Here is a 24,228-nt window from a genome sequence, read left to right on the forward strand (position 1 = left end):
CCCCCTCTCTCAATAGTTTAGCAACAAACCTCCACGCACTGATGTTGCCATCTTCGTGCCATCATCTCTACTTGTGGACGTTTGAAGGTCTTCGCGCCACCCTGTGCCGCAACTTTATCAGGCAACAGTACACAATGTAAGGTAGCTAAGAGAGACCAACCCTGTTTGATCTGCGCTTGTTGTACTGTGTACATTTCCTCATTTTCCTCCTCTGTCTTATTCCAGTTTACTGCACTTCTATTACCCGGCCTTTAAAAATCGGTTTTATTAAAATTTATTTTTCAAACTTTTTTTTCATATATCTTTATGTACAATCAGATTTAAATTTTCTTTTTTATAAACATGCTATAAATTATATTGAAATAAGAATCAAATACACAATAATTAGGAATGATTAACTGCATTCTAGTGTTATTCATAGTTTGATCATTTTAAAGATATATTAATTTACCTATGCATCTTGCGGTTTCGTTCTTGCTCAGGTACAAATGTTGCATTGTTCATCGACATTAAAGTATTCGATAAAGCAACTACTGCCAATAAATGATTACTCGTTAAGGTTGTCGATAATTCCCAATGGGCTCTCGCTGTGAATGCTCTAGTGAGCCTTTCTTGCCTAACTAGTTCAGCGGGCAAGCGTTGCTCCAATTGAGTTGCAGGTTCACCGACTGGCTCGAGCTGCGTCTGCCAAGTTGGTAATAACAGTGACATATAACCTGCAATATATATATATATTTTTTTTTTATTTGACAAAAAATGTTTAATACTTTTTTATTGTAAATATATTTTACATTAAATAAAGAATAATTACTATTTGTACATATAATGTAAATGAATAGAAACTAGAGCCTAGACTAACAAATCTTTTTCAAATATTTTAAAATCATGACTATATGTAATAAATTGTAGCAGATGGTTATTTTTAAATAATATACATTGCACAATTTCACATTAAGACATACCTCCTTTGGATAGCACTCCGAATGAAACAGGAACCATAGGTCGCAGTAAACCCAACTTTCCTTCGCAAACTCTGTCTAAATCTGGATCCATGCCCCAGGCGTGCAGAAGACTCAAAAGCAACTGCGCTACTTCCATCGTTGCATTTGGTTCACTGAATGCACCGTTTCGCTTTAAATTATTCTTCGCCGCATCGCTGTTATTCCAACTGTCGCCTGCAAAATCAAATAAATATAAACAGTGCAATAATTTTTAAAAATATTTAACAAAACAGCAAAAACAGCTATGATGTAATGCAACTGAAAAACAAGATTATATAAAAGAATAAATATAAATGTAATGATAAAAATTCATCAAATACAATTCCTAAAATATACTCACTATTAACACACGCATAAATAGCTAATATACAAGGTGTCTGATAAAAACCGGAGTATTCTTGTGGAAAAGTAGAACCAACTAAATCGAGTTGAAAAGTTCTGTATCATTTTGCGATTTTCGAAATAATTAATGAGAAATTAATTATTAAAGATCAAATAAACTTCTCCTAGCCTACCGCCAAATTTAAATGCAAACGTACGATGAGATTACCAGACACCCTGTTTATAATCTTTGAATGGAAAAAGACGCATCACAATCAATTATTATATTAAAGAGAAGCAAGTGATAACTCAGTGAAGATATATATTAAATTCTGTTTATAGGCTTTTATAAGCGTACATATCTATAAAATTAAAGCTATATCTTAATAGTAATGATTCATCTCTTTGATGATTCTCGACTTGGTATTTAGTAATAATGGAATTGTTAAAAACATAATGTAGAGAATATAGGGATCGATGATAAGGGGATTATTTAGTGCTTTGAAGAAATTAACTATGACTTCTATTGATGTGAGAATAAAGTGTAAATGGGAATTCTAAAATACAAAATAAATTCGTGCGAAACACACTGTAATCATGAACTATAAAAACTTGTCGTTGTCAAAGATACATGTCTAACCTTTGCCGTCAAATGTCGACGGCTTGAGGCCGACGCTTTCCGCTTTGGCCTGTAATTTAGTATGCACATTCTCTGCACCCTCCTTCATCTTAGCCAATATACCTACAGAAAAAAATCTGTCTTTAGATAGCACGATAATCGAAAAATAGTACAAGAAAATATCTACCGATGATCGAACTGAACCAGTCTAAAAAAAACATTAATACTACTAAAGAAAAATAAGAAACATTAATACTAAAACCCTTACTAAAGAAAAATGAGAAATCTCAAGTTACATTTGAATTAGAAAAGAATGATGGTGAATTAGAAAAGTATCATTCTCACCAATGGATTAGTGCACACTAAAAGCTATTATATAAAATATCTAAATGCAATGACATAATCTCAACTTCGATAATGAAATAAACATACGCATTCTGTTAAATAACATGACAATATTACCGAATATTTAATTGTTAAAAAAAATGATGCATTTAATTTCTCTAATTTTAAGCAGCTTTTAGTATGCACTAATCTAGTATAGTAACCAAATTTGCGAAGAGAAATTTATAATTACTTGAATTAAAAAAAATTCAACGATGTGAGACATAAAAATTTTAAGATACTAAGATGAAAAAATAAGTAAACAGTGAATTAAAACATATATTACTGTATGAAAAAAGTTGACAATTAGAACAATAACAAGTTAACAATAAGAAAACACGATACCGTGACGATCCTTCTCCTTCAATATTCGTTCAACATCACCCGCCTTATCCTTGACGCGACCAAAAAAGTCTACAAAAGGATAGATTAATAGAGAAGTTCAATACTTTATTTTTAAACGGATAAAACTGCGAAGAAATGATGTACCTATCTACAATAGTATATTTTAAAATATAACATATTTTATCATAATAATAAAATTTAATAATTCAGAGTAATATGATAAGATCCTTACCAACAATTTTCTTATGAGCATCGGGACTAGCGGACTGAGTGAGTGCTGCAACTTTTTGATATTCGGCGGCGGAAATAAGTCCTTGTGCTTCTAAGGAACCAGGCGACATGGCACCATACTCATCGCTGAGTAATTGTACTGCAATGAAAAAAGAAATTAAATTATCATCACAACTGATGCTCTAATATAAATTAGTATACAGTGCAAAGATTAAAAAGTGAAGGTAAAACTGGACAAAAGGGAAGCAGCCGTCGATAACCTTGATCTTGACATATGTCAAGGTCACGATCCCGAATCACTTCGCGTGGAAAATCGTAAAATATATTTTAAAGCAGAGAATTTTTGTTTTGTGTAGTAGAAAAGAGACTATTTTTTAAACTTTTTTTGTTAATAACTTTTTAACGAAGGACGATCAACGGATAATTTGTTCAAGGTAAAGGTTATCGACGGCTGCTCTAAAATAAATAAAAGAAGAATTACACAGATAGAAAAAAAGTTCAATTTTTCTAAAAGAAGTGATAAGAGGTGAAATATAATAATTACATACCTATCAGCGCTTCTATGTCGAAAAATAGAATATGACTTTCCGGATCTTTCGGATTACTTCTGAATCCTTGAATCATCAGTGGCGAACCTTTGGCTTTTATTTGACTCCCATGGTCGGGACCATGTCCACCATGTAGCTGTTGCAATTGATGCAGTCCTCTTTGCGTCGCATGTCTGATCGCCGATAAATTCCGATGACGCAAGCCCCTGAGAAGTAAAAATCGAATGGACTGTAACGTCGGAGAACGTTATCCCGGAGGCTTTACTTCGCTGAAGAACACGCAAGATTCTCACCATTCATGCAGCAAGATTTCATTTACCTAAAAAAATGCACGGCAGGATTAGCTAGTCCCAACTCACCGCCGGCGGCGGATCCGCCGGCTGCCGCTATAGTGTTCTCGTCGCAAGCATAGAGCACCTCTTCCGCAATAATGCCTAGAAGAAAAAAAATATACAATTCGCTGTCCCTGCGTGCGCGCGTGAATTTTATGTACAATTTTTAAAATATAGAAATATAACAAAATTTAAGACAGAGTGTAACATAATAAATATTTTCAAAACTCTGAAGAAGTAAAAATTTGAAAAATCCGAAGTATTGAAAGATTAAAAAATTATGAAAAATATTCAGTAGTTGAAATCAATGAGTATGGAGTAAACAAACCGTGCAGTACGCGATCCAAATGACCAGTTTCCATTTGCCAGACATATACAGCACCGTCTGAACATCCAACTATCATGAAATCATCTAATGGCCTCCATTTGATAGTTACAACTGGAAAAAGATGTCGTGAAGCAAGCACAACGCATTTTCTTTCCGCTAATGAGAGCAATGTAACACTGTGGTCCGATGCAACACTGCAAACGCATTTTTGTATCCTAGGCTGCATAAAATAAGAATACGTAATTTTTTGTAAATTAAACATTAATCAATTTTTAGCAAATTTTAGCAGATATTTCTTATGGATTAACATTGAAGCAGTTTAAAATTAATTAAATTAAATCATTGTAAATTCTTATGATAAAAATAAACAAATAATCGTACACTGCAATTATCAGGCGGCACCATCAGTTGCGTGATTTCACCGGCATGAACGCAAAATCGATGGATTAACGTGCCGGCATATAAATCCCAGAGGCAAACAGCAAAGTCCACAGAACCAGAAACGAGATGAGTACGATCGTAACGAGGTGCTGCACCATGAGGATAAAGTAAACAATTTACTCGTCCCGAGTGACCCAGCAGAACTTGATGTGGTGGCCAATCTGAATATATAAAGAACAATTAAAAATTCAAAAAAATTCTGATATTAAAGTGAGTTGTAGCTATTAGTGTTATTACATTTTAAATAATTTATTTTTTAATTATTATTATTATTTTTATATTGTGTCGTGTTAATTTATTGTACAAGTATCGTGAAATAATAAATATGTAGCTTATTGTTAGAGAGATTCATCATTATCGATATTTAAAATATAAATTTAATTAAAGAAATAATAAAAATACGGTACCATCATATTGCTGATGATTGCCGTGGAGTAGCTGAAGCATTACAGTTTGCGTCGCCGGGACAATAATGATACTACCATCCTCACGACCAACGACCAGCCGACTTTGTTGAGGCAAGTATATGCAAGCTGTGAGCTTGATGCCATGACCATCGCCTGTATCCAACTGATCAAGTATCCCTACAGGAGGCGGCCTCATTGCGTCCCAGGCAGCGGTGAGGCTCGTCTTCACAGTCGGTGACAATGCTGGTGGTGATGATCCATCATTCTGACAGATTTGGGCGAGTTGTTGCGTTGTCACCTCCGGTACTGTCCATAGGATAACGACACCTTCGCTATCTCCACGTAACAGATATTTTAAAGTCTTGTTTTGACGCTGCACGGTAACTAGTCGCATGGCCGGAGGGCAGGAAAGAGGCTGAACCACCATAGAAGATGAAAATTCGTGTATGTTAGAAAATACGTAAAAATTAGAAGAAATCGAGAAAAGTGGAAGCAAAGAAATTGAGAATGTTATGTATGAGCATTCTACGACTAGCAATCTTTAGAATCCAAAATTTCTAAGACAAAAGAAACTTTGAGGAATAAAAGAAGAAATTATATAGAGTTTTAAAATTGAACATGAAACATCAAAAGATGCGTATAATAAAATTATCAAGGATACACGAATGTTTATTATTATTAATATATGGAAACAAAATTTCTTACCTTATCTCCAGGTTGCATTAATGTACAGTACAGATATGGTTGATCGTACTCTGCACTGGCGGTGTGAAAGTCCTTATTATCCGCGACGCTACTGTATATTATAAAAAGAAGATTCATTATTTTCATCTCTATATCTAAATAAAATACTATTCATGGACATTGTTTTTTATATGTTATAGTTAAGAGAATATTGCCAAATGCATTTAAATCTTTTATATATTAGAGATACATATTCGAAAACGTGTCCAAGAATAGTAATTATCTTTTCACATTGCATAAGCTTCATATTGCAATTTCAAATATGCGTGTCTATTTGCTGACTAGGTTTAATAGTAAGCAAACGCTGTAAGTAAACGTCTTTTCAAAGCAACAGCAGATTTTTAGATCATTATAAACGATACACAAAGGTAGAAATAAAAAAGGTCAAAACTTGGCACATATATTTTTAATATTAATACTTTAAAATTAAAATAGTCAGAATTATTTTTGTGCTAGAAAGAAAAAAATTATAAACTTGAAAATACAAAATATATATATCTTCTTCCATTTATTTGCACTGATTTTTTAATACTGAAATATTTTGCTCTCAGAAAAACATTTTTTTTTTTTTTCAAACGAATTACCTTTGTGTCACGTCGTTATTACATTAATATTAATCGCACAGTTAATAATAACAGTGCAAAGCAACTTAAAGCAAACAGAATATGAGAACATAAGTAATGAAATATGGCAATAATTCTTCCTCGCATTTACCTTCTTTCACCTCATCTATATTATCTGTTTGAATTGCGATTAAGGATTGTCAAGGATTATGATGGACACGATTACACGCGTGTCTCGTGTACTATACTGCAGAACATATAACGAAAGTATACAAACGAATATGTACGAGCTTGTATGTAAAGGCTTGTATGTAAATAAGAATTCCTGATATTCATTATAAAAATGAGAAAATGAGAAAAGATGAAAATACCATCGGGTGTTTAGGAGCGTCATTAATAATGTAATACAACTTGTTAAAACAAAACGTGAAATTTGATGAATTTGTACACTGTAACTTTACCAATGACATCAATACGAGTAATTCAAAATTCACGATACTATTCTACTAAATTTATTATCACCTTGTCCCAAAGAAGAAAGCAAATTATTGTGTTTACGAAGAGAAAGATGAAGGAGAATGGACAAAAATGAATAACATAAAGAGACGAAGAGGAAAATAAAAAGAGAGAACAGTATGAAGAACATGTACAAGTGATAATGCGGGTTACCTGCTGAGAGCCTTGCCCTTCAGCTTGCTAGAACACCAGATCCCGCGTAGAATGCAGTAGATGTGAATAATATGAAAAAGACATCACCGTAAAAGATATTGTGTTAATTGTTAATTCATGTACGTGGACGAAAGTTGTGTTCTGTGCTATTTTCAGCCAAATGCTAAACTACCCCGAATCCCACAAAACTCCCCCAAAGAGGAACTCGATAATTATTTTCATATGGAAGAATAAAATACATAAAACAACTATATTTAATTAATAATTGATCATCGTTCAAGTCTATATTGTTTTATTAATACTTATTAATTATACTCTTTCATTATCAACTTATGTGTAAAAATTACATTCGAAATATTCTTTATATGTCTTATAGAAGTCAAATGGAATAATGAAGACAAAAGATGCGTTATTTCTTTTATTTCATGAAATCGGGTTATTAAATGTGCGGGATTTTAGTAAACAATAATGTAACTCTGAATATGTAGGCGTATGATAAATGGTTACAAACAAGGTAAAAAATAAAATATTGAACGTGTGCATTGCCAGCGAGTGCTTCTACAGCATTCAGCCTTATGATTGAAAGTAGAGAACTTATTTTCAACTTAACGCGCCTAACACAGTTAAATATACTAAAAATATGCTAGAAATTCAGAGTAATTTTGGCGATATTTTTTTATGTCACTTATTATTCACATACACGTAAAGTATTAAAGATTAAAATAACAGCTGTGAAACATCTATGAAATTATTTCTTAAAGATGTATCGCGTAAATTATGATGAAGTATTTAGCTATTTAAATCGCTATTTCAGCATTTGTTAATCGCTATAAACTGCTTCATAAAATCAATAAAGTGCACTTTAGTAACCATGATCATGCTACTAAACTATTAATACTCTTTTTTTCACACAAAAATATTGTTAGATATTATTTGCAAAAGAATTTTAATACTTATATATATATATATATATACGCGGAAATAAACTACCTGTCAAGTTGTACCAGAATCCTAGAAGCAATAAAGGGATGTGCTAATCAATAAAATTCAATATTCGCGTATTGAATTTGTTACGTTATGTCACTCAATTGAAAATATTAAATTGAGGTATAAGAGAGAGAGAGAAAGAGAGAGAGAGAAAAAATTAATTCGTTTGTCGAGCAACGTTACTATCAATTAGGGAGAAAAAACCAAATTGTTTAAAAAATATTTCTAAAATATACTCGACAATCAGTGGCATTTATCGTAGAAACTTATCGCGTACGTTGTGTTAAACAGTACGTACTTTGCTGGAAGTTTATACAAATATCCATGACCTTCATCGCTCCACAGGATGACCCTATCAGCCGCCAAAAAATCACCTGCCATCCAACGTTCGCCACGTGGGGCAGTTATCGAGCAAAGAACCGAGAAATCACCGGCATCAAATATCTATAAAATTATTCCAATGATATATTGCAGTATCAAGGCAGCTTTTGATTATATAACAGATGCCAATTAACATAAAACGTTTTAAAAAACGTCTGATGCTGAAATTCTATTCTTGAAATTATTTAATCTGATTTGATGTAATCTCTAATTTTTATAATAAAACTAAAAGTCTAATTATATATTTGATGATAAGTACAATAGTAAGTACAATAGTAATTACCTGCCAATACTTAGAGCATACAATCAGCACTGTTCTCTGATTATAGGGGCAGCAAGTCATCGCAAGCGCATTCAAGCAGCGGATCTGTTTGCTTTCATGCTCGTATAAAGGCTCGCTGTTTCGATTTTCGTGTCCCAAAAGCGTCCACACCTTGACTGTGCCCGTTGTTGTCAGAGCCAATACGACGTCGTCTTTAAACGAATGGAAGCGCCTGTTGCGCGTTAAATAAATCTAGGAGAGCATTGTAGCAATTGAAGCGATAGAATGTTTCGTTAGGAATTCGAACAATTTTGTTGTTCGCTAATAATAAAAAAATTTGCCAGCAATTCAATTAATCAATATAATTAATTTACAAATAAATATTTGTCAGATTGAATAAAGCAGCTAAAGTAATGTCACAGGATTAAAGATAGCATTATTCTACATAGATAAACAATATAATATTCGTGAAGCGATAATAATTCTGTATACGTATAGCGTATTATATTACGCGTACATGCCAGATGTTTTTATGGAGTAAAAAGCGATACGCATTAAATTACAGCAAAGTCATGCTTAATTCCAGTTATGCAGAAAAAATTATTGTATTTGATTTATTTAATTTGACTAAGCGAAATCTTATTTTAATGATTAAAAGAGTATTAATTAAAAGAGTATTAATATGTACAATTGCTTAATGGATATTGATATTTGTATTTTTTGCGAACAGTCCTATCCTTAATTTACTTCAAGATCTTTGTTTACGATTAGTTTGACTTTATGTATAATGATTTTATAAGTCCACATACAATTAATAAGAAAATATTGACTATCAATTAACATTCTAGCATAACTATAAATATAAAAAGCGCTATAAAAATTAGAAATTAATTTTAGGGCGAATTACATTTAAAGCTATAAACACTAGCATTTCATCCAAAACTCTCTTATAAATTACAAGAAAAAGGGATAGAAAAAATATATATTTCAATTATAATATATTTTTCACTTATTAAATAATTTTTTTGTTCAATGAAGTATTCAATATGATTTAAAACATTAATCATATGTTTTTAATTGTCACAATGATACGGGAGATTAAATTTATCAATAGAGCGTGCAACTTAAATGTTGCACGCGTGTATAGATTATATTATAATATTACACACACATACATACACGCGCGCGCGCGCGCGCACACACACACACACACACACACACACACACACACACACACACACACACACACTTTATATATACTTACGAATAGAGATAGAAACATAGTACACCAGGTGAAAGTGTTATGAAAGTGTAATGAAATGCAATGTGCATAGATATAGATGACATTCATATATGAGTAACAGGATAGTTTCATGGGTACTATGTTAATTTAAAAAGAAGAAAAATGAAACGAGTTAGTACTAATGATTATATTGTTTGATAATTTGCAAAGAGATGTGTGAATCATGATTAAGAAAAAAAAAAATAAACGAAAGAAGTGATACAGCCTCGACTGCCAACGCATTAGCGCTGACATATGTGTCCGGTTTCATTAACATGCTGCAACAATGTAACTGTTATTAAGTGATCAATCCAAAAATATTAGATATATAAAATTGCTACTATCAAACTAGATATAATGTAAATGACTTTACTCGCGCACGTAAAATTGAGTAATAGATTATAAAAAAATAATAGCTCAACATATTGATGAAAAAAAAAAAACAATTCCTGTTTATATCCAAAACATAAAGCTTCTTGAGGTTAATTGCTTAATAAAAGAATGATAAAATAGCAGATTATCCTAAGAAAATCCTAAGAAAATCTTAAATATAAAAGAAATATTTGTACAGGTACCTCAAATATTGTTAGTTGCTTTAAAATCATACTAGTATAATCATTATAAGAATTATTATTCAACTTAATTTCATTCATCAGACACAAAAATCAATCGAAGACACAATTGAAAAGGAGAAACTTTACCGCTAAGTATATCCACAGTTCTTTACTTAAAATTCTTCAAAAATTTTAAAAAGGATCACATAAGTTTACAAAATAATGAAACACCAAGAGATACTGTTTCGCGTTACTGAATTTTTCTTTATGTAAAAAATATTGAGTATTGACTATATAAAAACTATTAGAAATAGAAAGAAAATAATTTTAGATATAGCAATAGATAAAAGATTCAAATCAAATTCTCGCGCTAAACTTTAAAAACAAATTTGTAATTCAAGCTACATTGCGATTTCTCTTTATACAGTATCTGTTGGCAGTGAAATTGAAGAAGGTAGCTGTTGATGGTATAAAGCGTAGGTGTGATGGAGTGTAACTAACTTGTATGCACGTAGAACCGACCTTTCCGTTTGGCCGGCCGCAAAACGTGCAAGGCGCTAATCCAGTCTGGATTGACGCGGGAACTCAGGGTAAACAGCACTTCTAAACTGAACGGATCCATCACTAAAACCTCGGGATAGTATCTAAAATGAAAAAAAAAGACGTATATACATGTATTCTTGAAAAATGCAATATTAATATTGTAACATATATACTAATATTATTTCTACCCAGAGCAAAATAATCTGACATCCTCTCCACCTGCGGAAACATAGGGCAACATTTGTGTATGAACGCTATTAAGTTTCACTGCCTCACGACACTTTCCATCGACTAGATCCCAAGTGCACATTTCTCCACTTTCGCTGCTACTGACGATGAAATTTTGCTCCATTATGACACTAGCTCGACTAAGACACATTATTGGAGCAGTATGTCCAACCAGCAGGCATCTCGGAGTCATCTATATTAAAAACCATTTTAACAAATCAATAATGAATGAAAGATTAAACTTTCTGCAACTTTATTATCTATTCTATATATACCTTTAATGTTTCTGGATCCACTTGCCACAGACATATTTGTCCATCATAACATCCTGTTACCAAAGTCTTTTGATCCCGAGACAAGTAGACACAAGAAATACAATGGGTTGGTGCTATGCGTCCCCACAGTACTATGGGTACCACTAAACTGGTTCCTGCGGTCATCTTTGCAGACAATCTGAAAATAATTACCATACTGCAATAAATAAAATCTGTATATTTTATTGTTCAATGCTAATATTTCTGAGATCAACTAACCAAAACATAACTTTATCACAAACCAGAAAGTAAATATATAATTTATTACAAAAGAGTTGGCTTGGAAAATTAAATGTTAGAACAATTGTTTCAAAATAAATACTGTCAGTCACATATCTCTGGGCTGTCAATCAGAACAATGTCCAAAGCGGGAAAGATAATTTCCAGCAGTAAATTACATTCCGAGCTGAAATACACAATTGCAATATTGATATCAAACGGGCAAAGGTAACCACACAATACAATGACAAACTTGACAACTATGACTACCTGACGCGATGCGTCAAACATAAAACTGGTGAGATGAAACCAATTAGAGAAACCAAGGTAAGATCACGGGATGCGTTTGATATAACGAGCTGATAAGCGTGAAATCATATTTATTGAATTTATTCGAAATCATTAAACTGGCGAGGGGAGCTGATTGAGTGATTAGAGGCGTCTGCTACATCACGGTAAGATGTCACAAGTCATGAGGTGCTATTGCTGCTGACGATAAGGATGCATATACTATGTATGCCTTCGAGAAACTGACAATAATCGTATGGATACGGAACCAGGCAGGGAAATAATTACCGCGAGTTAATCGCTGACAACCTGTTGAAATGTCACAATTGGCGATATCTATCGAAAATCGCCTAAATCTTTACTGCATTTTTGCAACCATCACTAATGACAGTGATGAATTCACTGATAATCACTAATCATTACCAAGTACCACAAGTACCAAGAGTGACAAGAAGTATCAAGACTCATCGATCGAATACCGAGGGGCAAGGACGATGCCATTGATCGGATAGTGGGGACAGTGCTATCGAGAGCAATCAGCTGTTTCGTCTCAAAAGTCCCTACAACTGGCCACGCAGGGCTGCGTTCGGATTTCCACCTGAATGCTCCCCGGATGTCATATCATCTTTGTTGTTTACCGAACGTTAAACAAGAACGACATGACACCTAAGGAGCATCCGGGTAGGAATCCGAATGCAACCCAGAGCTATAGATCTGTTTGCTTGAATATCCAAAAATTTTTGAACTTAAAATGAAATAAATACATATTTGGGTGTTGAAAAGAGAGAAAGCGAAGATGCTGAATGTAAAAAGTACAAATGTGAACAGATCTACGATGCAATTGGATAACATGATCAAAATGCGATTGGTCAATGGACTAATCAGTCGATTAAAGTCCGTAAATCGACCCATAACGATGAATGACGGACATCGTATGTCGTAGTGCGAATACATTTCAAGTGATTTCAAGTTGGGCTCGTTCGGAGCAATCCCGGGCAGCTCCCGAGAAAACAAAACAAACAATACTTAAGTAAACATTATGGGGTCAATTCTTTGTAATTGACCTGGGCTGAACTAATGTACTTTTGGAATTTAAAGTGGAATAGGTATATATTTAATATTTGACGGAAACACAAGAAAGAGAATTCTGGTGCAGTTTAGTGCAGTAATAAAAAAGCAGATATAAATGGTATGGGCCATTTATTGAATGTGATATAAGTGCGCTTTCTTTTTAACCTCCATGTAAGTAAATCCTGCAATTTTCCCTTACATACATCTTATAACAATTCGTAATTTTTCTTCACAATTATGCAGAGCTTATTTAATCTTTCAAAGACTAAAAAATTTTTGTAAAACAATATCTTACTTTGCCAGAGTTCACCGCAAGCAACGAGTGTTGCATCATTGCTATATTTTTGGAAAATGATCGACTTTAAATGCGCATTTAATTTTATGTCACTCATGAATCTATATTTTCACTAAAATTTTTACTCTTTAACAGGGTTGAAATAATGCGTTACTTGTAATGCCGCTACTTTATTGATCGTTGTCTTATTATAATAACGATTTTAATGACATTGTGAATTTTTTATGATGGTAATGGTAACATCAGAGTTAGAAAAGTCAATCGTTACTTGTAATAGATTGAAAAAAATCATTTGTTACTAAAAAAAACTCCTAATTTGTAACGCGTTACTTTTTACTTATTACTTGTAACATTATACGTTACTTATTAATTTTTTTCAATAATGTATATTGATGACAAGTACTTTTCAAAGTAACTCTTTTAATTTAAGTACAATTTTAGTGTTAGTTAATTAACGTTACTGTCATAAAAAATTGCAACATTGTCATCAAATCATTTATTGTAAAAAGTAATGGCAAAGTAACTGAAAAGTAACGTTTGCCAACCCCTTTAATTAGTTTTTATTACTATACTCGTTGCATAGGATGTTTCGATTCTGACCATAGCGATTCTGTAATAGGGTCATTTTTTCTCTAAGAAGAAGAATCTTACTTTGCCTTATGTCTATTTTCACCAATGCAAATTAATTTTAATCTTGATTCAATTTACTCTTCATTTAGAATTGGAAAAAGACGAAAAATAAATTGACCTGAGATTAAATTTAATCTACATTGATGGAAACGGGCATTGTAAACTTAAAAGTTAGAGATTTAGATTGACGAAAAACATCGTCGAAAACGCTTGTAAAGTTAAAAATGAGATTTGCAGACAGTATTTTAGAAGTGCTTACAGTTCTAGTAGTATGTTATAAATAAAGTTTCATATGTTGATGTTTCATCAACACATAGAACTTTATTTATATTTATGTTCTTTCTTTAATAGATTAATCTGTAGTAGGTTAATTTATACTTGTTCAATTCTTTACAAAAACTTACACAGCTCAGATGATCTTGACTTTGACATATGTTGTCGAGGTCAATGATCCTGAGGTTAAGGTCCCATGTGTAAGTTTTTTGTAATGAATTATCCAATTATCTATTTACAATAAAGAATTAGAACAAATTTTTAAGTAAAAATATTTTATAGAAAATGTCTTGGCTCTTTGGCAAAAAGAAGCACAAGGATTCACCTCCTGAAAGGGATGAGCAAGAGGAACGACCTTCCACAGATCTAGGAGATGAATTCATAGTAATTGAAAGAAGGAGGCCCTCCTTACCACCTAATGTTGGTGACCACAATACTCTTTATCCTAATAGATTATATCCATTTATTGATGGAACAGCAATGAACCCTACAATATCAGATGGTAATTTACCAAAATTGACTCAACAACTTGATGCTCCACATTATCTAAGTGATGTACCATTTAAATTATGTAAACAGTTGCAAAGAAACATGAATAGTGATTTGGAGATAGACAGTCTACGAATTAGCGAAATAATGTCTTTCATTGAAAGATTAGAGAATCAGAATTACAATTATGATTTCTCTCTTGAAACTGGAGTTATTACAGAAATGGATAGCAGAACTACCGACTGACTTGAAACTTTTTTGAATCTTATTTTTACATACGTAATAAGAATGTAAATTCTACAAATCAAATTTATAGCCTATAAGAGTTTGCACTGACCTGGGTTGGATTAATTATGATTCCATGATTCCTCTCCTATTGGTAGAATATGTCAATAGTAGAGCATTAATCCAACTTAAGTATAAACTCGCTCGGTTGAAAATGCTACACATATCTTATATACACATATAATAAAATTCATTTTAAAAAAGCAAATATCGTGTAGAATAATAATGCTATAGTATAGTGATGCGCAACCTGCGGCCTACTTGTGGTCCTCTGATTCACAGCCAAAAATATAAAACCATATTTTCTATTTTATGCAAACGAAGTTTGCATAAAACATGTGAAAATGTTCCTTCGAAGATAGCCCTTAAAAAAAGGTTGTATCACTGTTATAGAAAACGTAGCAGTTAAATTTGATCTTTCTATTTTACACAAGCCATTTTTTTCGAAAACGTTTCTATTTTTCATATAAGAACAAATAGAAACGTGAAACATTTTAAATAGTTACAAGAATAATTAATACATGAATGTTTAATTGTTAAAAAAAAATTAGTTTGCAGACTTGAATTACAAAAAAAAAGAACTTTATTAAAATTAAAATTTATTTTTTACATATTTTATATTTAAGTTGCACGTAAGGAAAAGTGTCATTGCCATTATTGTTACAATACTACACATGTAATTAAAGCCTATATTTGATTTTACATGTTTTATTAAAAAGAAATGCTTTAAAAAGAAGACAGTTGATTATATAGTTGCGTATAAAAGAAAATGTAAAAAATAATAAAATTTTTTTAAGCATACACAATATAATGTTATGAGAAGCCATGTATAGATGTCAGATATAGCCGTATATCTTAGACTTAATTTTACTACATAACGCTTATATATAGTTAATGTATATGTGTATTTTAAATTGTAAAAATTAAATAAATTATATTTACATGCGACAAATGTAAATAGATGTTATATTTACTAATAGAATATGACTTGGTTCCCTTCAAAAGTTTTCTGGACATATGAAATTTCTTTATAACTAATATCTGTACCTGAAGCTGCAATAAAAAAACCGCTATTTCAGAAAAGCTATTTATATATGAAGATATTTTTATTTTTGTATTAAATTCTCACAGGATATTTAGAGAAAAGATTATATATCTTAAATAGAATTATATATTAAATGGACATGTTAAATCTGTAATTGATTACGTATATATAGCTACTTTGATAAAAAAAAGTGACAAGTAAAAAATTTGTTTAGAATGCAGTATTCGAATTTACAAAAAACTTTGACATAATTTTAAATATATATAATTGAAAGTATAATAGAGGTATATGTATAATTGAAAGTATAGTAACATGGTGAAGTTATGCATTATCTTAAAACTTTTTAATTTAGAAATTAAAACATGTTCTACTGAAAAGTTACTAATTTTGCGATATCTCACTTTTCTATTAAAACAGCGATGTATGTGTAATTAATATATACATAGACTTAAATTAATATACACATAAACTTAATACTAGTACAATTGTAACAAATATGCAGAAAGGTAACCAGGTCTTAAGGAAACCCAGAATACTGAAATTAACATAATAAATAATTATTAATAATAAAAATTACATACATAATTTCTTTTTAATTTATAGACATTGTTTTTACCTGACGTATTTCCCATGAAGTAACATAAGTAATGCAAGTTTTACCATATTCCAACTGTTCGAATTACCATACGACATCAAATTCAAGGCTTTTGCCACATGTGAGTGACAATTATCACAGCATAAATTATGCTGTAAGAAAGTTAATTTTGCATTGCAAACATAAGAGATTTTTCTATCTTCTCATTTCGTTACCATTCTGGTTTTATAAATTTCGCTAGCTTCTGCTACACCAGCATCCCATCCTTGTATGCTTCCTTTAGCTTTGGTATAATCAAGCTGCCAATATTTGGTAGGTTTACCAAATGCCATATTGTCTTCAGAAACATAATAAGGACCAGCAAAATCCCTTATTACTCCTGTTGACGTCGCAATACCCATGTGTCCAATAAAAGGTAGAATATATCTTGAAAATAAAGTAAATTATATTAACTATACAAACTCCATAACTTATTTAGCATGATTAATGCATGATTAATAAATTTAGCTTATTAATCTTGACTTAAATGAAAAATTCGTATATTTCATGAATTATTTTCATATTTTACGATTAATATTAATGTATAATAATAAACATTGTTAGTCTGACAAATATTAAATACATAGAATTGAGGTTATGATAAGAACACATTTAGAATAACTTACGTTAGGATGGGTAACGGGGTCCAAACGATACAGAAAGGAAATCTTTGTCTTTCCGGGTGGATACTGAGATCCATCTCGGGCGAATCATTTGACAACTCCAAAATATCTGTCAATAGATCAGGATCTCTCATAATTCGCTAATGCAATGCAGTCCCAAGCATGTGAAGAGCAACCCAGAGCTTTTATTGGTCTATTCTTGAAAACTGTCGCATACGTGAAAATTATGGAAATACTATAATATACGTTACATATATTATAGCGAAGAAATCTGAGAAAGAAAAGAGGATGTGTATGAGAGAGAGCGAGAGAGAGAGAGAGACGGCCTTTTTTGCTTGTATCGCAAAATACCTTGTGCATTACCATCCTTTGCAGAAACGGATGTTAACAAGGGTTATGTTCGTATATTTCTGCCGGTTGTCAATATAGTGTAGTATATACGTAACAGGAACTATTTTCAGTACTGGCAGTCAACTGGTCAACTAGTAATAATATACGAATATGGCCTAGATACAAATCTAGTTTTTTGCGTTGGGTCCAAGAACGACCATTACTTGAACGACTGCGCATCCATAGGAATGGTATACCGGAATATCTATTATGGAACAAGTCGAAATGAATTCGATCGGAATTACTCAGTTTCCCCTAAAGACAATAGAGAAATCTAAGGAATAATTGAATAATTCCGATCGGTTCTCGGAGCAGAGCGGGGCAATGCTTATTTCTGCCAGATTCTTTCGTTTTATGTAAAAACGCGTTACAAATAAGCTATTTGTGTTCTAATTTCATCGTTTATTATTATTAAAACAAGAATAGAATGACGCAAATAGTATCTCCCCGAATATACCTCTGAATCCGGTTGCACCAACATTATTTTGATTTTAAGCAAGATTTTTTGTTTTCTTTAAAGCAAAAGAACCACAAGCACTCATTCAAGCACTCTATGATTCACAACTGTTGAATCTCTGTTGACCGCAATCATTGATGTAATAATATATAAAAATACGTATGTAATGTTTCGCATTTTATTGGTAAAACAGAGATATCGTTGAAATTCCCCTTAAACTCACAAATATGCTTAAGTAATTATTGAATTACTTGAATAGAAAGGTAATTTAAAAAAAACTCGAATGATTCGTATTGTACTATATTGTATCTGTATATTTCTTATATAGAGACTTGTAGAGACAATTTATTATAGCGCTTATAGACATTCGAATTTTTCAGCACAGTGACAAAGTAAGTCTATTTATACTATCATACGAATAATTGAAAACTTACAGTGATAGATACAATCAAAATCGCGTAGCATGATAGTAATCGCAATTAGAATAAAAGCACATCAAGTAAAATTGTTTATGCTTGTATCTTAAAAGATACATCTACAGTATTCCATGAGAAGTCATTAAAACTAATCAGCTATCATTTTTAAATGCATACAGCGAATAAGAAAAATAAAATATTCTTTTTATTAGAGAACATTTGTCTGTTTCATTTATGAAGGAAGTAAAGCGGAAATATTTGTATTATTTAATTGAAAAACATGAAATATGTCGTGAATCTTATTTTCGAAATGTTAAATTCTTAATAATATATATTTCGGGAATTTAAAAATACTTTTTTTTTGGTCAAAAAAGATGTTAGTTTTTAAATTTCTAAAATACATACTATTAAGAATTTAGCATTTCAAAAATATATATTATTAAGATCGACAAAATTTAGTATTTCTATAAACATTTAAATGATACAAACACTTCCAATTGTTTTTATTTTCTATGTAAATGAAACTGTCAAATGTCCTATATTAAAAAATATTTTATTTTTCCTATTTCTTAATCCAAATGTCCTGTGTTAAAAAATGAATATAGTTAATTCGTTTAAAAATGAATACAGCTGATTCGTTTTAACAATTCCTATGAGACATCCTGTATTAGATATTCCCATTTTTGAGAAGCATTCAGATTTTCCAAGGTTGGTAAAAAACATGTTTTAAATATTAATCTTTACCAATCCTGAGAATTTCACAAAGCTCTGATCTAATTGAGCAGTTTCAATAAATACAATGCTATGGAACATATTCTTCGAGAATGTCACTATGCTTTATGAATCAATGTACAATGTACTCTGCTGTTTACAGTCTGTGTAATTTAATTATTATATATATATATATATATATCGTTCAAAAGGAAATTGATTGTTTCCGAATAGAAAAAAAATCTATAAAATTTATATGCAACTTACAACAGATACATCGTAAAATCTTTATAGATTTAATAATTATTAAGTTGCGAGTAATTCCATTTTTTGATAAAAAAAAGCTAACAATATTTGAAAGATACGAAAATTATATTCAGTTAATTGAAGAGAAAAGAATTCCCTTTTTTATAATGCGACAAAAAATCGCCATATACATCATGATGTTTAATTCAACTTATAAATATTAAATTTCAAGCTGATTAAAATATACATTTTGTCACGACATAATACAGATCAAGAAACAATAGCTTAGCAGAATTTCCATCGATTTCCACACTCATTACACAACACGAAAGTAGTCATCGGTTCGTCGGCAGAACGCGTTTGCACCTGGTTGTACGTGCAGTTGCGCTTCTTGCATTTACCACACTTGAGCAAATCGGTCTTGGTTCCCTGTACAGTAGCAAGTTGTGCGTCATTGATGGCTTCTTTCTTGAATTGCTCACGTAATTGTTTAATCTCATCACTTGCCATTTCTTCTGCTGTCATTACTGCTAACCTAGCGGGCGTGATCGCACCTACCAAAAAGTTTGTCCGGAGATTAGGATTCTTCACATCGCGCAAATTGGCAACTCTGCTGCGAACCTGTATTCAACAAATATATAAAATTATAAATATATTAATGCAATTTAGCATAAATTTACATTATATACTGATTAAATTGCTATTAAATTGCAATATCAAAAAAGACATGATATTGAAATGATATTTATATGAAACATTGTTTATGATATATAAGATATATGGAATTTAGAAGTATAACTGGTATGTTTCTTATAAGTACAGCTCATTTTTATTCTATTATCCATTTTATAAATTTCAGTTCAATATAAGTTTTTTCCATTGCTGCAATTTTAATTGGGCAGCAGTGTACATAAGAAAAAAAATTTTAACAAAGTTTCTAGGATTATACACATGAACGCACAATAAGAAGGGAAAGAAAGCCTTACATCCTAAAAAATATTTGAAATTAATATTTGAGCAATATTTTTTTCATAAAAATTCTATCTTTTTCCTTCAAAATGAGATGTAGATCAAACCCTGATCTCTAGTATTCCACGCGAGCGTCCTAAACATTTAGATTACTGAGGCAGAAAAAATTTTATATATGAAATAAAATAATATGTTTAATTACCCTATTTTTGTATCTGCTATCAGTATTTTTAAATTCTGCATAGATTGCTTCTTCCAATTCTTCTGCTAACTCTTCTGGACTGGCACAACCATCGATAACTTTTCCATCAACATGTAAAGCTGCCGCTAGTAATTCTCTGCATTTTAATCTGACTGCATCTGTTGTGATAGGAGCAGGAAAAGATGACTGTTTCCTTTGAATATCTTTGAAAGGTTTTTCTTCCTTCACTTTTACATCGACATCCATAACATCTTTTTCTTTTTTGTGATCACTCTCTTCCTTCGCTTTATCTGGCTTCTCATCTTTCTTCTTTGAACTACTTGATGATGTTGAATCTTTCTCTTTATTTGATCCTAAAAATAATCAAATAAATTACAATAGAATTAAATTATGCATATAATATTATTAAAGATATCTATATGAAAATTAATTACATTTAAATATCATAATTACATTATACAATAATTACATTATACATACCCGATAAAAACTTTTTCCAATTCTTAATAAGAGTCTTTGATAAAGAAATAACTTCCTCATCTCTACTTGATTTTCTCAAGGCATTCACTGTCATTCCAATACGTGTCTTAGTCAAAAGCTCCAAGTCAACAGGTAATTTTTGAAGTATCTTAAGTAATTCCAAAGCCTGTTCTTGACCCTGATTGACCGAAATGTAAGATTTGTTTTTTATAACTAGTGTACACTTGTAAATAAAATAAAATAGATATTTGAAGTTTGACAAAAACAAAATAGAATATTTTAGTGCCATCAAGTACAATGACAAAGAATAGGCCTATTATAGTTATTGTAAAGCAATTTTTGTTTTAGTATAATTTTAATAAATTGATATTAACATTGATATGATTTGATTTTTTTTTCAAAAAATAATCAGGAAAACAATCATATAACAAGACTTTTAAATGATTCAGTTTAATTATAACAAAAATACATTTATAAAAATTATCTTGCAATAAATAAACATTGAAAGATAATGAAAATTACACAATGTAAGAATCAAATTAAAGACTTTTAAGATTTTATTTTTAATTGAAACAATATATAAAATGAGTAAGCATGCAATAGTATTCCATGGATAAACAAGCTTCCATGATATCTTGGCAATCATAGGTCTGTTCTTTTTAACTAAAGTTCTTGCACGGTTTATCTTTCTTCCTTTTCTCTCCTCGTTGGAGAGAAAAGATGAACCGTGCAAGAAGTTCGCGGCTTTTTGTGCATTTGGAAATCGTATGCTCGGAATCACTGAAAGATGAAGCGCGCTCTCCTAGCGTTAAAAGACTCCTTTTAACGCGCGCGCGCGCATCTCAGTATACTGCGATCTTTATTTTACTCACTTATTACTCACCGTCCCGTCACCACTCGACATTTTGTTGAGCTTTTTTTGGATACGTAGCACTTCTTCCTCGGCGCTCATCGTCGGGGATTAAACACACAGTTTGCTACACGAAGATGGTTATAAACAACAAAAGCGTGAATGCCGAACGTAATTTTATTGACGCTCACTCTCACGGTCGTGTCTAACCGTGTCTCGCCGATTGTTGTTAACCCGCGACATGAGGCGCCCCGCGCCCGAAGCTATGGCTACGTTCAGCAGAATACAACAGCTTTCCAACTGTTTTGCGAGGTTTGTTCGTTATCGCTGAACTGAACTTACTGAACTAGTGCAAAAAGCATCCGCTGCAGCATTCCTTATAGAGCTGGATATCAATTATGTAACCACTGGATCTATAATGGCTGTTCAGTTACACTCGTTGTTATCAGTATATTCTTTTAATTCATCCAATCAGAATTCTAGTTCTAGAAGAATATACCAATAACAGCGAGTGCTCACTGTTTAGTCCTCTAAATGCTCCCATTCATGAAACTGTTTTCCTAGGAAAAGTGAAAAGTGAAAAATTTCTCTATCAACTTTAATTCGAGCTAAGAATTGACTAATCACAATCAAGTATTCTCCTTTCATTCGGCAGTAAAAAGGAAATACTTAAAGGTGATTGGTCAATTTTTACAGATTACGACATGCGGAAATATGATTATGGCCAAGCCAATATAAACACTCCCATATTCGTTTTGCAAACGACCATTTTTAATACTTTTTCTAGTATTTTTTAGTACTTTTGTGATACTGATCGAAGTTAGTCGCACTTCACTTATAACTCTAGAAATCTAAGTGGGGATAACCAATGAAATATCTCCTTCAAAAATGCAATGCAACTCTCGCTTAGGGCGAGATTGAAAATGTATAATACATCTTCAATGCTGCAATGGCAAATAACGACCGAATGAAGCGATGATTTTACTTTTATCATCAAATCGATTATAGATTACAGTAATTAAAGTAATGTCTTCTTCGTGCAACCAATAACTTTTACGTATGTTTTGATTATCATTGTACTGTAAACGTGTATCACAAATATAATGCGACACTAATTATACATAATTATTTGTTTTTATTATAGTTTATTATAGTATGTTTATTAACTTATAGTATATTTATTAACTTATTATTTGCGCTATTATTGGCACGCATTGAACCGCTATTGTCGAATTTCAGCCTTTTTTGGGAATATAAAATATTTTATACATTTTTTGTTGTAGAATTAATAGATCCATTTCGATAATTAGATACTGTACCATGGCATAATTTTACTTCGCAAATTAATAAATTAAACTAAATTAAACTTGCAAATTACAAAGATCAAGGACCTTAGAGCAGAAAACAGACTTTTATGGGTCTTCTACAATAAGCCATTAATCATAAATCAAAAGTTAAACGCTAAAAATTGATGACTGTGATTGATAAATTTTTAGCTTCTGATTTCTGACTTATTGTAGAAATTTATGGTTTATTGTAGAAAGCTCATAATAAACAATGAAGATAGAATAACAAAAATAACGCTAATAGTGCCTCCCCGAACACACCAACTATTTTAAGATTAGAAGTTACATTCCATTTCGTATGCGATGCATCACTTATTTTTGTTATTTACCGAATATTAAACAAGGATTAATGATACATTACACACATTATGCATGAAACAGAATGCACCCTATAAGTAGCCTTTTTGCTTGGCCCTAACCAAAAGAACTAAAAGTTCGAACAGACTGCAAAGTACTGCAACTGCAAAGGAGGGAGGTGTGCGCGGAGCTAACAGCTTCGGGCGATTTCATGCTCTTTCGTGTGCATTTTCAGGTTTGGATGTATTGGTTGAGTGTGACGACTGTATGTACATCCCCAGGGAATGCTACCCCTTGTACATACATCCCTATAGGAGCAGGACATTCTCTATTCTTCCACTGGATGCAACACATGCAATACAACTAATGTGAATGGATTTCGTGGATTGTATTTTGTGAATTTTTCTTTTAGTTTAGCAAATTCAACTTGGACTATCACTGTAAAAAATTGTATATATTGGGTTGTCCGGAAAGTTTGTACCGATGTTGAAGGAAACTTGAAATGTAGAAGATTTAAATTTTAGTATA

The 24,228-nt window shown here is 31.6% G+C and overlaps 4 protein-coding genes across 13 annotated transcripts in view; 1 reads left to right on the top strand and 3 right to left on the bottom strand.

The window, feature by feature from the left end:
• The window catches only part of LOC108688769 (WD repeat-containing protein 7), a 15,838-nt gene extending 3,394 nt beyond the window's left edge, over positions 1-12,444 (bottom strand). Inside the window, exons 1-19 of one of the 9 annotated variants that reach the window (XM_018195161.1) lie at positions 12,280-12,444; positions 11,446-11,623; positions 11,131-11,363; positions 10,901-11,043; positions 8,585-8,775; positions 8,219-8,364; positions 6,934-6,960; positions 5,663-5,753; positions 4,958-5,372; positions 4,491-4,711; positions 4,110-4,329; positions 3,769-3,883; positions 3,450-3,655; positions 2,903-3,040; positions 2,671-2,739; positions 1,963-2,064; positions 963-1,175; positions 452-716; positions 30-249 (exon numbers count right to left, since the gene is read on the bottom strand). In XM_018195161.1, the coding sequence (XP_018050650.1) occupies positions 30-249; positions 452-716; positions 963-1,175; positions 1,963-2,064; positions 2,671-2,739; positions 2,903-3,040; positions 3,450-3,655; positions 3,769-3,883; positions 4,110-4,329; positions 4,491-4,711; positions 4,958-5,372; positions 5,663-5,753; positions 6,934-6,960; positions 8,219-8,364; positions 8,585-8,775; positions 10,901-11,043; positions 11,131-11,363; positions 11,446-11,610 (3,180 nt within the window). In that variant the 5' untranslated portion in view covers positions 11,611-11,623; positions 12,280-12,444. Of the gene's footprint in view, positions 1-29; positions 250-451; positions 717-962; positions 1,176-1,962; positions 2,065-2,670; positions 2,740-2,902; positions 3,041-3,449; positions 3,656-3,768; positions 3,884-4,109; positions 4,330-4,490; positions 4,712-4,957; positions 5,373-5,662; positions 5,754-6,933; positions 6,961-7,923; positions 7,945-8,218; positions 8,365-8,584; positions 8,776-10,900; positions 11,044-11,130; positions 11,364-11,445; positions 11,624-11,703; positions 11,790-12,279 lie in introns of those variants that run through there. The other 8 variants (XM_018195164.1, XM_018195160.1, XM_018195163.1 and 5 more) reach the window with 8 other exon arrangements.
• A 467-nt stretch (positions 12,445-12,911) lies between these two features.
• LOC108688721 lies at positions 12,912-15,465 on the top strand. The gene is made up of 2 exons (XM_018195079.1): positions 12,912-13,233; positions 14,543-15,465. Exon 2 carries the CDS (start codon positions 14,546-14,548, stop codon positions 14,993-14,995), a length of 450 nt encoding a protein of 149 aa, XP_018050568.1. The 5' UTR covers positions 12,912-13,233; positions 14,543-14,545; the 3' UTR covers positions 14,996-15,465.
• Positions 15,466-16,344: 879 nt separating this feature from the next.
• Positions 16,345-17,714, bottom strand: LOC108688725 (transmembrane protein 222). The gene is made up of 5 exons (XM_018195082.1): positions 17,688-17,714; positions 17,340-17,607; positions 16,890-17,100; positions 16,696-16,826; positions 16,345-16,614 (listed from the first exon to the last, which is right to left on the bottom strand). Exons 2-5 carry the CDS (start codon positions 17,468-17,470, stop codon positions 16,533-16,535), a joined length of 555 nt encoding a protein of 184 aa, XP_018050571.1. The 5' UTR covers positions 17,471-17,607; positions 17,688-17,714; the 3' UTR covers positions 16,345-16,532.
• A 1,971-nt stretch (positions 17,715-19,685) lies between these two features.
• LOC108688702 (transcription elongation factor S-II-like) lies at positions 19,686-22,341 on the bottom strand. 2 transcript variants are annotated; one of them, XM_018195052.1, is made up of 4 exons: positions 22,091-22,341; positions 21,208-21,385; positions 20,728-21,080; positions 19,686-20,177 (listed from the first exon to the last, which is right to left on the bottom strand). In XM_018195052.1, the coding sequence occupies exons 1-4, from the start codon at positions 22,157-22,159 to the stop codon at positions 19,842-19,844; spliced, it is 936 nt and encodes a 311-aa protein (XP_018050541.1). In that variant the 5' UTR covers positions 22,160-22,341; the 3' UTR covers positions 19,686-19,841. The 2 variants fall into 2 exon arrangements, with proteins under 2 accessions (XP_018050541.1, XP_018050543.1); XM_018195054.1 differs by having other exon boundaries at positions 22,080-22,096.
• Positions 22,342-24,228: the final 1,887 nt, after the last annotated feature.

The sequence above is a fragment of the Atta colombica genome, unplaced genomic scaffold (assembly GCF_001594045.1).
Source record: "Atta colombica isolate Treedump-2 unplaced genomic scaffold, Acol1.0 scaffold238, whole genome shotgun sequence".
NCBI classification, from domain to species: domain Eukaryota; kingdom Metazoa; phylum Arthropoda; class Insecta; order Hymenoptera; family Formicidae; genus Atta; species Atta colombica.

Excerpts from the sequence above, each read along its gene's own strand:
- LOC108688721 (XM_018195079.1), top strand. The coding sequence starts at position 14,546 with ATGTCTTGGCTCTTTGGCAAAAAGAAGCACAAGGATTCACCTCCTGAA.
- LOC108688725 (XM_018195082.1), bottom strand. The coding sequence starts at position 17,470 with ATGAGAGATCCTGATCTATTGACAGATATTTTGGAGTTGTCAAATGAT. Across the intron at positions 17,101-17,339 it reads ACCCCGTTACCCATCCTAAC|ATATATTCTACCTTTTATTG; the intron begins GTAAGTTATTCT and ends TTTATTTTCAAG. Across the intron at positions 16,615-16,695 it reads CTTCATGGGAAATACGTCAG|TATTCTGGGTTTCCTTAAGA; the intron begins GTAAAAACAATG and ends TGTTAATTTCAG.
- LOC108688702 (XM_018195052.1), bottom strand. The coding sequence starts at position 22,159 with ATGAGCGCCGAGGAAGAAGTGCTACGTATCCAAAAAAAGCTCAACAAA. Across the intron at positions 21,386-22,090 it reads TGTCGAGTGGTGACGGGACG|GGTCAAGAACAGGCTTTGGA; the intron begins GTGAGTAATAAG and ends TCGGTCAATCAG. Across the intron at positions 20,178-20,727 it reads ATAGCAGATACAAAAATAGG|GTTCGCAGCAGAGTTGCCAA; the intron begins GTAATTAAACAT and ends TGTTGAATACAG.